General features: G+C 45.4%; 1 protein-coding gene across 1 annotated transcript in view; it reads left to right on the top strand.

Annotated features, from left to right (window-relative positions):
* ABCD3 (ATP binding cassette subfamily D member 3) overlaps positions 1–3,819 on the top strand; it is a 65,837-nt gene extending 62,018 nt beyond the window's left edge. Inside the window, exons 22-23 of the mRNA XM_054036626.1 lie at positions 344–400; positions 1,987–3,819. Of these exons, the coding sequence (XP_053892601.1) occupies positions 344–400; positions 1,987–2,064 (135 nt within the window). The 3' untranslated portion in view covers positions 2,065–3,819. The remainder of the gene's footprint in view (positions 1–343; positions 401–1,986) is intronic.
* The last annotated feature ends 10,891 nt before the right edge of the window (positions 3,820–14,710 follow it).

Raw genomic sequence — 14,710 nt, 5'->3', positions numbered from 1 at the left:
TCTTTTGTGTAAGAGCCTATGATATTGCTAACATCTATACACAGGGAGTGAACATTTTAGCCTGAAATTTTCAGCTATTGCAGGAAAAACAGAACATTTAAATCAGTAGGTTTAAAAAACCAAACCTAAAACCTCTTTTTTCTTTTTCCTCTAAAATGTGCAATATTGAGGCTACACACACATAGTATAAATGATTTAAGGCCTTAAAGCTTTTCTATTTATTAGTATGAGCTTTTAGTTTCATCTTTTAAAATATTACCAAGTGTGAGGGATTGAGGCAATTAGTTGAATTTGTCTTATGGGTGAAGTTTTACTTAATGTTTGTATTCTCTTCTTACTATAGGTTGGCATCACTCTCTTCACTGTCTCTCACAGAAAGTCCCTCTGGAAACACCACGATGTAAGTCATTTTTATTTTTGTTGATGATGATTATGTATTTAGCCTTTTTGTGGGTATTAAATGAACTTTGAGTTTAGTTGCATTCAGATGTCTTGCTGTCCAACCAGACACACTTTTTTCAAAAAATAGTATCATAGATTATATTTTCATAGTCCAACAGCAGTATTTGAAGGATTCACAAAAAAGCTGTTATGAAAATCTAAGAAACTGACAGTTCTAAATTTATCTGTTCTGAAGGGTTATCCATATAAAATATTCAAAGTTAGTGTTTCTTCATCTGTGGACACTGATTAAAAGAGCCTGTAGCTAAACAATCCTGTAAAACTTTTCTTACGAAGCTGCTAATGCACATGTTTATAAAGGGCCTTTGTGCAATGCAAGATGTATTTTTAATTTTGGGGCTACTCCTTGTTTACTCTATAACTAAGTAAATTTTGTTATTGGTGGGAATTTAAATTTTGTGTGCGCACTGAGGTATAATGAAGAGAACACATCTGTAAGTATAAAAAATAAATCTGATAGTTGAAATATACATGGCTTTTATAATCCTATAAAAATAGTTTTGGCAAATGTTTCCCCTTCCAGTTACAATAAAATATGATTACCCCCGGGGGGGGGGGGGAGGGTGTAGGTAGTGGAACGTAAAATCTGTGGATATTTTCAGGTAGGGATTGGGGAATTCAATGTTCATGAAGATATTTGGGAAAAGGAATGTTAAACATTCTAAACATGTAAAACTATGATACAAGGTATTCCTTTTCTCCCCTAAGTTCTTTCTCATAATCTGTTATCATAGTCCTCAAATGGATAAAATAATGATTGTAATAAATAATAATTGAAGAAATAATTTTAATCTTAGAAAATATATAAAATTTGAAGCTCTGTGGGGATACTCCTTCGCTAATTTCTGTCCTGCAGCACCAGCCAAATCTTAAATCAATATTCATTTAACAAGAGCCTGATTTTCAAAAAGCACATGCGTAGTTTGTATATGCAAAAATGGAGTCAATTGTCTAAGTCAACATTTCTTGGTCAAGGTATAGTTAAGGTCCAGACTCCAGAGAAAATAATAAAAAAAGCCCAATAATAATGACGATGATAAGTAAATAAAAAGATGTTGGGGTCCATTCAAAAGTGTCTCGTGGTCCAGGTTTGGCCCACAGTCTGCCTATTAACTACCCCGATGTACACCATTTCACACCTAATTTATGCACACATTTCTGCAATTCAGGTATTGGTGTAAGTGGCTCACTATGTGTAAAAATACCAGATTTGTACACAGAATTATAATTATGCATGCAAATTAGGCATCTGTCACAACAAACCAAATCCCAGTGATGAGCAATATGACCAACTAGCAGAAGATAGAGACAGAACATATCCAAAAAAATCATACGATGTTATTCCTCAAAGGCAATTGAATTGGCTAAGCGTTGCAGTAGGAGATCATCCTCTGACCAGTTGATTTAGGGTTTTAGTTTTTTGTTTAACAAATTATTTGCTTATACAATTTATTATGATAAACAAAGCTAATATAAAAATATTTTTTATATTTTGGTTGATGATGTAAATTTTTCATTCCACAGTTTTACCTGCACATGGATGGTAGAGGAAATTACGAGTTCAAGAAGATAACTGAAGACACAGTTGAATTTGGATCTTAAAATCCATAAAGCTGCAACTACTACAGAGACTGATAATTACAGAGAACATGTAGAAAGGAAAAGTACATAGCAAGATAAAAGTACTTGGCTTGTTTTTAAACAAATTAACTAGGTATAGGATAATCCAAAGCAAGCTATTAAGCATTTATTATTATGTAGGATATTGCTAATTGTGTATATGTTGGTTTAATTATTAATATGTACTAAGAATGTCCTTATTCTTGTGGTTAAAAACCTGCCTAAATTAAATTGGGCTTAAATCAATATAACCTGATTCATCCTGGGATGTAAACCATTTGAAGTCAGCTGATTTGACTTTTATGGACCTTCCTTTCCTTCAGTGAAGAACTCTGTTAAAATTAGGATTACTACCTCTCCTGTTTCTGGCAACAATTCTGGATTTTCACTATCTAGTCTATGCATACTTCTGAATTATCTCACATGATGCAGGATGTCCTCCCCTTTTCATAACTGTAACCTACTAGCCTGTACAGTGCCAGACCTGGGTAGAAGCCAAGCTTTGTGATAGGTGTTGTATGTGCACCATTTATGGTGCAGGATGGACTGAATCCAAGATGGCAGGAGCCTAATTCCCTCTGCTGTTAAAGAGATTAGACCTGATCCACTGTGGATCCCTAGGCCTTTTCAGCCTGTCTGTTCACAGTTCTCCTGTGTGTCTCACTGTCTCCCATTCTTCCCCCATTCAACAAAAGCAATGCTGAACTGGTTTCTCCTCATCACCCAGAAAAAGGAGTGGAACCAAATGGGGAGATTTGGGAAGAAATTGAGATGGAAGGGAACTGAAAGAAAAAATAATAGTAGTGAAAATGGTATTCTGTATTTCAGGGGTCAGGGTCCTTGAATATTTTTCATTTGGAGTTGTGTAGACACACATGACAGCTCTGGGAAGTTGAAGTATGATTTTAGTTCCCACAGCAATGGTGGAGGAGGGAGAATTATTAAAGGACCTATCTGCCTATTGAAGTCATAGGAGCTTTGCCACTGACACTAATGGGATCAAGAATTGGGCCCAAAGTGTATCCTTCTAAAACTCTTAGCATGCCTCCTTGAAAGCAACATTTTGTTGCTCAGTAGCAGACTTCCAATTGTCCTCTTTGCTCCCAATCCTGGGATGTGTGGTGGTGGTCTTCCATCAGAATCCTTCTTTGTCCCTCTTGTTAAAATAGGATGTACCCTGTCCAGCTGCACTATAGGTTTGGGTTTTAAGAGGGAGTGATGATGGTAGCTTCTGTTTTGCTATCCATTTCTTTTATGTGATGTCTGGGATGCCACATCTCAAAATTCATCAAAATTTGACTCCACATCCTGAGGGTTTTTAGGCAATTTTAATGTAAATTAGTAAATCATATGACAATGGTCCTCAAACAGTGAGCCATGGACCACTAGTTCATGGAGTGCTGGTTCTTTTATTACAACTGCCAAATCTCATTAAAAGACAGCTAAAAATACATTAAATACTTTCCTAATATTACTTTTCCATGTAAACAATTACTGTAGTTGCCACATGATTTTAAGTGATCACAAATGCAAAAAGAGATGGTTTGTGTGATCAGGAATGGGAGGCTGGTGGTCCATGAGACTGTGTACACTATGAAAACATTTAAAAATCCCTGCCAAATTCCTGCCATACACTGATGTTCTTCTGGTGGCTCTGTAGTGCTGCACACATGATGTAACATAGGAATGCACTACATGAAGACATGCACTAAATACATAATAAATGTGATCTCTGTACATCTTTTATCAAGGTTTTCTTTTTTTATAATCAATATACACTTTGGTGTATATCTTCCTCTTAGTGACTAATTCAGCTCTGTGAATACTGAATACCATCTTTCGTATTAAGATTGTTACTTATTATTTTCCCCTTTTATCTTAAAACTTGAGGTTATTACACTTCTTACCCATACAACTCACAATTAAAATACTCTTACATAGAAGAAGAAATGCCAGTGACCTCATGTCTTAGTACAGGTACCCACTGACATAGGCAATAAATTCAACATGTTAAATAGCATCAGTGAAACTCCAAAAGGCATGTGTTTGCAGCTTAACTGCATCCATGGATCACCTGACACTGAAATAAACTGTTTCATTCAGCAAGATGGCAGTTAGCTTTTTTACCAGTTTTTAATTCAAATTCTTAAACACGGATATCAGACTAATTTATAGTGAAGCAAGTGGTGCTGCTATATGTGAGATTTTAGTGTTTTCATGCGTCTGACGAAGTGGGTATTCACCCACGAAAGCTTATGCTCCAATATATCTGTTAGTCTTAAAGGTGCCACAGGACTCTGTTGCTTTTTACAGATCCAGACTAACATGGCTACCCCTCTGATACTATATTTTCAGGGTTTACCATAATGGCTGTTTTGTGAAAGTTGTCACCCAATTGCAATTTTTTTAAGAACTGTTTTAGTAGCTTTTTAGAGAGACAAAGCAAAGAATATTTCTCCAAATTCAAATATCTGTTTTTATTCTTTTGGCTAGAGAGAAGTTTGTGGTAATGTAAAGTAGCGGATTTGGGATATTTTTTTTTTTAATGTATTCATGTAGTTTTGACACTAACCAGCAGAAACCACTCAATGTGCGTTTATATATCATCCTCAGCAGCAAGTCCAAGGGTGCTTTACAATTCAACATTGACTAGTAACAGCACTGAGCATAAACTTTTTCAATTTTGCCTTAAAACGAAAACAGATCCAGCTTCATAAACAAGGAGAAATGGGCCTGCTCCTGTTGTGTACTGAAGTCAGTTTGAGAATCAAGGGTCATCTCCTCATTTAATTCCTAAAAGCTGTAGTTTATATTGTGGATATATCAAAGAATAACCTGGTGAGCAACGAGAAATATATAGTAAAAACAATTTGGAAGGATATTCTAGACCACTGTTCTTTAAAAGATTACATAAAAACACCTTAAAGTATAAACTTTTATTGTCAATGAAGAGATTTTTAATCCGGTGAAAATGATTTAGTTCAGTTATAAAATGGAGCTGTGGTATATATTGGTTGTAGTCTTTTTTTTTTTTTTTTTTTTTTAATTGCTCAAGCTGGAAGTGTGAAAATCATCGGTCATAGTGAGAATGAAAGTATTGATAAAAGCATCTCCATATCCTCAACGACGGAGTCTCAAGCTGTGATATTTCAAAATAGCACTAGTGGTAGTCAGAGATGGTTGCATTTCCTAGGTGTTGGGAGATATTCCTGTATATGTACATACTGTAGTTTTTAAAGCGCTGTGAGAAGAAAGGCGCTATATAAATGTAAGATATTTAAGTGCCTCTGGAATAATAAATCTGAAGAGAAAATTGCATTAGGCTTTTTATATTTGTTGATGGTATAATTAGTAATTGTCTTGTGTAACAATACAGGAAGGGTAGATGTTCGACAAACCTAGAACCAATGAGACTTTTGAATTATTTAGGTCAACTTTATAAAATTCTATTACATCAGAGTATGAATTTCATACAAACAATCAGTCAAACTGTAATCAGTGTAAGTTAATGGAAAGAAGAGTAGTTTAGTTTGTAATGTAGATGGTGCAAGATGATAGTCATCACTATTACATAAAGTATAGTTGAGACCTTGTTGAATATCACCCGAAGCATGTTTTGTCTTACGGCAGTGGTAGAAGGGACAAATCCATTTTATGCTAGCAGTAAAACCATTTTCAACACCAGCTGATTGAAGGCCGGAGGACCAGTTGCTGAAAAACATTGTCAGCCCTGGATCAAATTCCTAATGTAGATAGAGCCTAAAACAACCAGCTCACTTCATACGTGCCTTTAGCCAACTATCAGATAGCAATAATTATTTACTGGGTCAAATTTGAACAAATAACTTATAAGTGAGAGATGTAATTTTTCTTTACTAATCTTGTGAGCAAATCCATTCCCTCAGTAAGACAAAGTTAATATGCTATATCTATGCAAAGAAAATTTACATTGATTCTTGCTGGGAATTTCACCAGTAGAGATGCAGCCACAGTGGTAGCTTTAATCTTTTTGTGTGAGTAATAGATTTTATGCTGCTTAGAATCATAGAATATCAGGGTTGGAAGGGACCTCAGGAGGTCATCTAGTCCAACCCCCTGCTCAAAGCAGGACCAATTCCCAACTAAATCATCCCAGCCAGGGCTTTGTCAAGTCGGACCTTAAAAACCTTTAAGGAAGGATATTCCACTACCTCCCTAGGTAACCCATTCCAGTGCTTCACCACCCTCCTAGTGAAAAAGTTTTTCCTAATATCCAACTTAAACCTCCCCCGCTGCAACTTGAGACCATTACTCCTTGTTCTGTCATCAGGTACCACTGAGAACAGTCTAGATCCATCCTCTTTGGAACCCCCTTTCAGGTAGTTGAAAGCATCTATCAAATTCCCGCTCATTCTTCTCTTCTGCAGACTAAACAATTCCAGTTCCCTCAGCCTCTCCTCATAAGTCATGTGCTCCAGCCCCCTAATCATTTTTGTTGCCCTCCATTGGACTCTTTCCAATTTTTCCACATCCTTCTTGTAGTTTGGGTCCCAAAACTGGACACAGTACTCCTGATGAGGCCTCACCAATGTTGAATACAGGGGAAAGATCACGTCCCTTGATCTGCTGGCAATGCCCCTACTTATACAGCCCAAAATGCCATTAGCCTTCTTGGCAACAAGGGCACACTGTTGACTCATATCCAGCTTCTCATCCACTGTAACCCCTAGGTCCTTTTCTGCAGAACTGCTTCCTAGCCACTCGGTCCCTAGTCTGTAACAGTGAATGGGATTCTTCCATCCTAAGTGCAGGACTCTGCACTTGTCCTTGTTGAACCTCATCAGATTTCTTTTGGCCCAATCCTCTAATTTGTCTAGGTCCCTCTGTATCCTATTCCTACCCTCCAGCGTATCTACCACTCCTCCCATTTTAGTGTCATCTGCAAACTTGCTGAGAGTGCAGTCCACGCCATCCTCCAGATCATTAATGAAGATATTGAACAAAACCGGACCCAGGACCAACCCTTGTGGCACTCCACTTGAAACCGGCTGCCAACTAGACATGGAGCCGTTGATCACTACCCGTTGAGCCTGACGATCTAGCCAGCTTTTTATCCACCTTATAGTCCGTTCATCCAGCCCATACTTCAACTTGCTGGCAAGAATACTGTGGGAAATTGTATCAAAAGCTTTGCTAAAGTCAAGGAATAATACATCCACTGCTTTCCCCTCATCCACAGAGCCAGTTATCTCCTCATAGAAGGCAATTAGGTTAGTCAGGCATGACTTGCCCTTGGTGAATCCATGCTGACTGTTCCTGATCACTTTCCTCTCCTCTAAGTGCTTCAGAATTGATTCCTTGAGGACCTGCTCCATGATTTTTCCAGGGACTGAGGTGAGGCTGACTGGCCTGTAGTTCCCTGGATCCTCCTCCTTCCCTTTTTTAAAGATGGGCACTACATTAGCCTTTTTCCAGTCATCCGGGACCTCCCCTGATCACCATGAGTTTTCAAAAATAATGGCCAATGGCTCCACAATCACATCCGCCAACTTCTTTAGCACCCTCGGATGCAGTGCATCCGGCCCCATGGACTTGTGCTCATCCAGTTTTTCTAAATAGTCCCGAACCACTTCTTTGTCCACAGCAGGCTGGTCACCTTCTCCCCATACTGTGCTGCCCAGTGCAGCAGTCTGGGAGCTGACCTTGTTCATGAAGACAGAGGCAAAAAAATCATTGAGTACATTAGTTTTTTCCACATCCTCTGTCACTAGATTGCCTCCCTCATTCAGTAAGGGGCCCACACTTTCTTTGACTTTTTTCTTGTTGCTAACATACCTGAAGAAACCCTTCTTGTTACTCTTAACATCTCTTGCTAGCTGCAACTCCAAGTGTGACTTGGCCTTCCTGATTTCACTCCTTATACTCCTCCCTGGTCATTTGTCCAATCTTCCACTTCTTGTAAGCTGCTTTTTTGTGTTTAAGATTGGCAAGGATTTCACTGTTAAGCCAAGCTGGTCGCCTGCCATATTTACTGTTCTTTCTACACATCAGGATGGTTTGTTCCTGCAACCTCAATAAGAATTCTTTAAAATACAGCCAGCTCTCCTGGACTCCTTTCCCCCTCATGTTATTCTCCCAGGGGATCCTGCCCATCAGTTCCCTGAGGGAGTCAGTCTGCTTTTCTGAAGTCCAGGGTCTGTATTCTGCTGCTCTCCTTTCTTCCTTGTGTCAGTATCCTGAATTTGACCATCTCATGGTCACTGCCTCCCAGGTTCCCATCCACTTTTGCTACCCCTACTAATTCTTCCCAGTTTGTGAGCAGCAGGTCAAGAAGAGCTCTGCCCCTAGTTGGTTCCTCCAGCACTTGCACCAGGAAATTGTCCCCTACACTTTTCAAAAACTTCCTGGATTGTCTGTGCATCGCTGTATTGCTCTCCCAGCAGATATCAGGGTGATTAAAGTCTCCCATGAGAACCAGGGCCTGCGATCTAGTAACTTCTGCTAGTTGCCGGAAGAAAGGCTCGTCCACCTCATCCCCTTGGTCTGGTGGTCTATAGCAGACTCCCACCACGACATCACCCTTGTTGCTCACACTTCTTAATCCAGAGAGACTCGGGTTTTTCTGCAGTTTCATACCAGAGCTCTGAGCAGTCATACTCCTCTCTTACTTACAGTGCATCTCCCCCACCTTTTCTGCTGCTAAAACCTTAAAATTTTTTTTGCTTTTGTGGAATAGTCTGATTTATTTAACACATGAAGTAATTTTCCATTACAGTCTTGCTCCAGTTGACCTCATGGCACAATGAGACTTAGTTACACAACATCAAGTTCATTTTCAAAAATCAAGTTTAAGGTCTCAACTTTATCTTCAAGATACTCCAGCAGCCTGGGATGAGCATATCTAAAAGACCACCTAAAGCTCCGGGATTAAGAGGATGGTCAACAACTCTGCTCCTCCGGCACAGTGGAACTTTCTACCACAAGGTTTAAAACTGGTCTGTGCTAACTCAACAGCTATTCTGAAACTATGGAATGAACTCCAGTAGGAACTAAGGAAACCTTCACCATCTTCTGCCCTTGTGTGCCAAAGGAATCTCCCCTCTCTCCCCACCCCCCCACACCAAACAAACCACTCCACACACAACTCTTCCTCTGGAAGAGGAGAGCATGGACTGAATGTAACAGTTGTTACTCATGTTGCTTAATGCATTATTGCCAGGTGCTCAGATATTACATTCCCCTCATTACAGTAAGAAAAGTATTCTATATATAGGTTTTTAAAGGTAAGTGTCAAATTCCCATAGGTACCACTTGAAGATAGCTTGTAGTATGGGGAGAATGGCAACATGGTATTATACTATTAAATATAAACTCAGTGCTACATAATAGGATGAAGTAGGATGGTGAGAGAAGGAATAAGGGTATGACACTCATTATGACTTTCTGTTTCTGTAATTCCATTCAACGGTGACTTGTGCAGAAATATAAGCCACCACTTAATAGTCCTTTCCACTAAATGGCAATTGGTAACTCTTTAGAAGACTGTTTCCACTCAAAACCATAGAGATTTTCATCTCTACATAGTGTTTATGTCCAGAAAGAAGGAATAATGGCCCCAAACTCTGAGGATGGGAGGGAGGGGACAGATACATTCAGTGATTCCTAGTTGAAATGCTGACCCTCAGCAGGGGGTGAATGAGAGCTATGCACCACTTAAATCAGGGGTGGGTAAACAATGGTTGATGGGCCACATCTGACCCATGGGACCATCCTGCCCGGCCCCCGAGCTCCTGGCCCGGGAGGCTTGCCTGCAGCCCCTCCCCCGCTGTTCCCCCTTGCCTGCAGCCTCAGCTTGCGCCGGCAGCAGAGCGAGCAATGCTCTGGACAGCGGGGCTGTGAGCTCCTGGGGCAGCACAGCTGCAGAGCCCGGCCTGACCCAGTGCTCTGTGCTACATGGTGGCAGCGTGGTGTGGCTCCAGCGCCGCCAGCCACCAGTTCTCCAGGCAGCGTGGTAAGGGGGCTGGGAGCAGGGGCAGTTGGGTAGAGGGCTGGGGAGTTTGGGGTGGTGGTCAGAGGGTGGGAGTGTGGATGGTGGTCGGGGAGGAAATGGGTTGATTGGGGGCGATCAGGAAGGAAGGGGGGTTGCAGGGGGCAGTCAGTGGCAGGGGTTCCGAGGGAAGTCAGGGGGAAGGGGTGGTTGGATGGGCAGGGGTCCTGGGGGGGCCATCAGGAATGAGAGGAGGGGTTGGATGGGGTGGCAGGGGTCCGGGGCAGTCAGGGAGCGGGATGTGTGGATTCGGCAGGGGTCCCAGAGGGGCCGTCAGGGAACAGGGGTGGGGGGGTGGATGGGGCAGGAATCCCGGGGGGGGCAGATAGGAGGTGGGGGCCGAGCCATGACCCCCCTCCCTTAACCTCCATACAATTTACAAAACCCGATGCGGCCCTTGGGCCAAAAAGTTTGCCCGCCCCTGACTTAAATCATGCTTTGAGGCCTATCGTGGTGTGCTGGCCCTCTGTAGAGGGATGGATTTCACCACCTTTGAATGGCTTCTGCCTGAGAGCTGGAGGCTGCTTCGCCAGAGTCACTCCAGATAAGAGGAGCAAGTGAGACTCACTCTCCTCCCTTATGCCTCTGGCCTGAACATGCTGCATCTTCAGTGTTCCCAGTGCAGCATTCAGAAATGAAGCAGGGATCCATGGATTATAAGACAATGGTCTATCAGACCCGTTGGTCCTGCTTTTAACTAAATCTTCAGAAGTAATCATTCTAGCAGAGCAAAGGGTTTTGGTAGTCTTTTTTTTTTTTTTTTTTTTAAAGCCCTGATTCTGTACTTGCTACGGCTCACAGTGAAGGTAATGAAAGTTTTGCCAGTGACAATTAGGAGTGTGTCCTAAGTAGGTGCTGTCAAAATCAGTCAATAAATCAGAGTTTTAAGTAGTCTGACTAAACATCACTTCCCCTCTCTAGTAATCAGGCTTCACTCCCATAATGTTTGTGATCTCATAACCCTATCAGACCTTCTTGGGGTGGGATGGGGGGTAGACCCCAATTTCTGGCATGAAAAACAAGCAGAAGAAAAAATAAACAAAAAATAAAAACCCAATCAACTTTTTCAGGCCTTTAAACATAATAAAGAAGCCAAGAAAAAAAAGCGGGGGAGGGGGCGAACACATGGGAGACTTTTTTTTTGTTTGCAAGGTCACTGTTAAATGACTACGGCTAAGATTTTGTCTCAGATATTTTTAGTAAAAGTCAGGGACAGGTCACGGGTAATAATGAAACATTCATGGAAGCCGGTGACCTATCCCTGACTTTTACTAAAACTTTTGGTGACAAAATGGGGAGCCTGGGTAGCTGTGTGGGCTGGGAGCTCTAGGGTCTCCCACCACCCATGGGGGCTTGGAGCTCCAGGGTCCCCCTCCGCTGGCAGCTCTGAGCTGCGAGGGTTCCTCCTGCTGCCATCAGTTGCCAGGAGCTGCAGGGGTCCCCTCTGCAGTGGTGGGGAGCTGCGGGGGTCCCCGTGCTGCCTGCAGATAGCTCCTGGAGTCCCCTCAGCCGCCCGCAGTGGTGGGGAGCTGCGGGGAGCTTCTGCTGCCTGGCACAGCGGGGGTACTCCACAGTTGTTCTTCGAGTGATTGCTCAGGTGTATTCCACTATAGGTGTGTGTGCTCGCCACGTGCACCGGTGCCGGAAGTTTTTCCCTTAGCAGTATCCGTAGTGGCGGAGCACCGCTGCGACCCCTGGAGTGGTGCCGGTATATCACGCCATAAAGGGGGCTGCGTGCTCCCCCCACCCTCAGTTCCTTCTTGCCGCCAGTGAAGATAGACAGAACTTGCTCCAGCTTAGTGTAGCTGCAGTGTATCTAGCTTAGTGGTATCCGGTTCACTGATCTTTCGTGAGTGCCTGGCTCGGGGCATGCCCCATGGCCCAGGCTTTAAGTCGTGTGATTCCTGTTGCAATTCTATACCCAGAAGCGATCCCCACAATCAGTGTCTTTGCTGTTTGGGCAAGTCTCACGTTAGTGAGAAGTGCAAGATCTGCCGCTCCTTCAAGCCACGGACGAAGAAGGAGTGTGAGATCCGACTCCAGGCTCTTTTAATGGAGTCGGCATTGGCCCCAGCACTGCTGCGTTGAGCTGACACCGTGCGGGGCTCCACGTCGTCGGCACGTGGTGAAGCGCCTCCGGTGCGCCGTTCTGAATCGGCACCCGGCACCACGTCCTCAGTGCTCAGCAAAGCACCGTCGACGTCACGGCACTGCTCCCCAGCTAAGAAGCCAGGAAACTCTCAGCAGCGCCAGGAAAAGAACAGGGGTAGGGCCAGAGCCAAGTTGGGCAGCCCGCGATCCCCACTGAGACAGAGACCTCCAACTCATGCTGAGCGGAGTAGTCCAGTCCTGTCCGTGTGAGCCTCACCAGAGGTACGCATGCCTTCGACGCCGGAGGCAGCTCAGGCCGCGCGCAATATACTGACACTTCCAGTGACGGGAGCGCCGCCACAGTCGGACTCCCGGTCCCGTGGAAAGCCGCTTTTGGGCACCCATCAGCACTCCCCGGAGGTGTCACAGGCCGAGGCACCTTCCCGGGTCGAGGTGCCTATTAGAGCCCCACGTCGCGCGTCGACTCCGCGTCTGGACTCTTCCAAAAGCGGATCCCACTCCTCCGGCCTTGAGCGCCGTCGAGGAGGAGGCAAGAGACAGCACCATTCCTCTTCCAGCGAGTCCGAGAGGGATAGGTCACGACGCCGTTGACACCGACGCTCCTACTTGGGTGCCCGCTGTCACATGCTCGCGGCGTATCCCGAGAGTCCCCGGCACCGAGGCACCGTGGCCACAGATGCAGTAAGGAGTCCAGGGACAGCTCCTCGGACATATATGTCTCGACCTCCTCTAGGTCGAAGTCTCGGGGAAGGAGTCGTCACGATTGGGACCACGCCAGCCGCTCTTACGGCACCATGCGCTCCTCCCACACCTCGGCATCGGCGCGCAGCCGTCTCTCCCAGGGTCGCACCGCACTGCAGGACCAACCCTGCCCTGCCGGCACCCGATGCGCCTCTGCTCCAGTCCGTGCCCTGGGAGGGACAGAAGTGCCAGTGGGTACCGTGGCCTGAAGCACCTGCGCAGTCAGGCCCTTGCTCTGTGGCTGGAGCTTCTCAGTGCCGACCCGCATCACCTTCACGGCACCGAGATCAACTCGTGGGTGCCGAACCCCCGGCACCAACTCCGGCACCGAACCTGGATGTGGAGCCCAGGGTGCCGTTAGCCGCTGAGGGCGCCACGCCGCCCACCCCTTCGGCATAGGGCGATTCGGTTGCGGTACCGCCTCCTTCTTCCCAGGAGGACTTTAAAGTCTACCAAGAGCTGCTTCGAAGGGTGGCAGCCAACCTCGAGCTGAGGAGATGGAGGAGCCTCCAACACCCTCTTCAATGTCCTCGCCTTCTCGGTACCGGAGCATGTGGTGCTTCCTTTCCATCAGGGAGTTGCCAACATCACCACTGGCCTTTGGCAGACCCCGGCCTCTCTTGGGCCTATTTCCAAGAAGGCCGAGAGGAAGTACTTCGTCCCCGCGAGGGGTCTTGAGTACCTTTATACTCACCCAGCTCCAAACTCCATAGTGGTTGAATCGGTCCACCACCATGAACAGAATGGCGAGCCCGTGCCCACACCAAAGGACAAGGATGCTCGTAGACTTGATGCCTTTGGTAAAAAGGTTTATTCGTCAACGAGTTTCCAGCTCAGAGTGGCCAACCATCAGGCACTTCTGAGCCGCTACGAGTTTAACCTGTGGGGATCCCTCCCCAAATTTGAGCCCCTCATTCCTGACAAGGAGGTGAAGGAGTTCAGGGCATTGGTTGAGGAGGGTCCGACCGCCGCCAAAGCAGCTCTCCAGGCAGCTTCAGACACTGCAGACACAGCCGCTCATTCGATGGCGACCGCTATCTCCATGCGATGTGTGGCGTGGCTCTCGCTTTCGGGGCTGTCGTCAGAATCCCAGTCCATAATGCAGGACCTGCCGTTTGATGGCAAGGCCCTTTTCGCGCACCAGACACCCGTCTGCACAGGATGAAGGACTCCCGTACCACCCTGCAGACGCTAGGCCTCTACGTCCTGCCCGCTAAGGACAAACCCAGGCCTCAACCCTCTGCTCCGCAAGCTCGGGGCAGATATGAACCCCCGCCTAAGCAGCAGAGGGATCAAAGACATCCCAATGCCAATCCCGCTTGGCCCCATGGCCTGGGGCCTCGAAGGCCAAACGGCAGGGAAAACGGCATTTTTGACTTGTTGAGGGGGGTCACCGGGCCTGTTGCCAGTGTACCCCCCACCCAGTTAATAAAGTTACCTTTTCTAAACCGTTTATCGGACTTCCCACTGTAGTGGTCCCATATCACGTCGGACCAATGGATCCTCAGAACCATCTCCCAAGGGTACAAGCTGCAGTTTGTTTCAGCCCCTCCCACTTCTCCCCTGTCCGGGCGGCTGGATGAGTCCCCGGAGCATGCCTTACTCCTCTACCAGGAAGTAGAGCGCCTCCTCTCTCTGGGAACGGTGGAACGGGTACCTTGGGGCAAGGGCAAGGGCAAGGGTTTTTACTCCAGGTATTTCCTCATCCCCAAGGCGAAGGGCGGGCTTTGGCCCATCCTCGACCTGCAG

Source organism: Malaclemys terrapin, chromosome 8, assembly GCF_027887155.1.
Source record: "Malaclemys terrapin pileata isolate rMalTer1 chromosome 8, rMalTer1.hap1, whole genome shotgun sequence".
Taxonomy (NCBI): Eukaryota; Metazoa; Chordata; order Testudines; family Emydidae; genus Malaclemys; species Malaclemys terrapin.
Note: the sequence above shows the minus strand (reverse complement) of the source record. Positions and strands in the feature narration are given on the sequence as shown.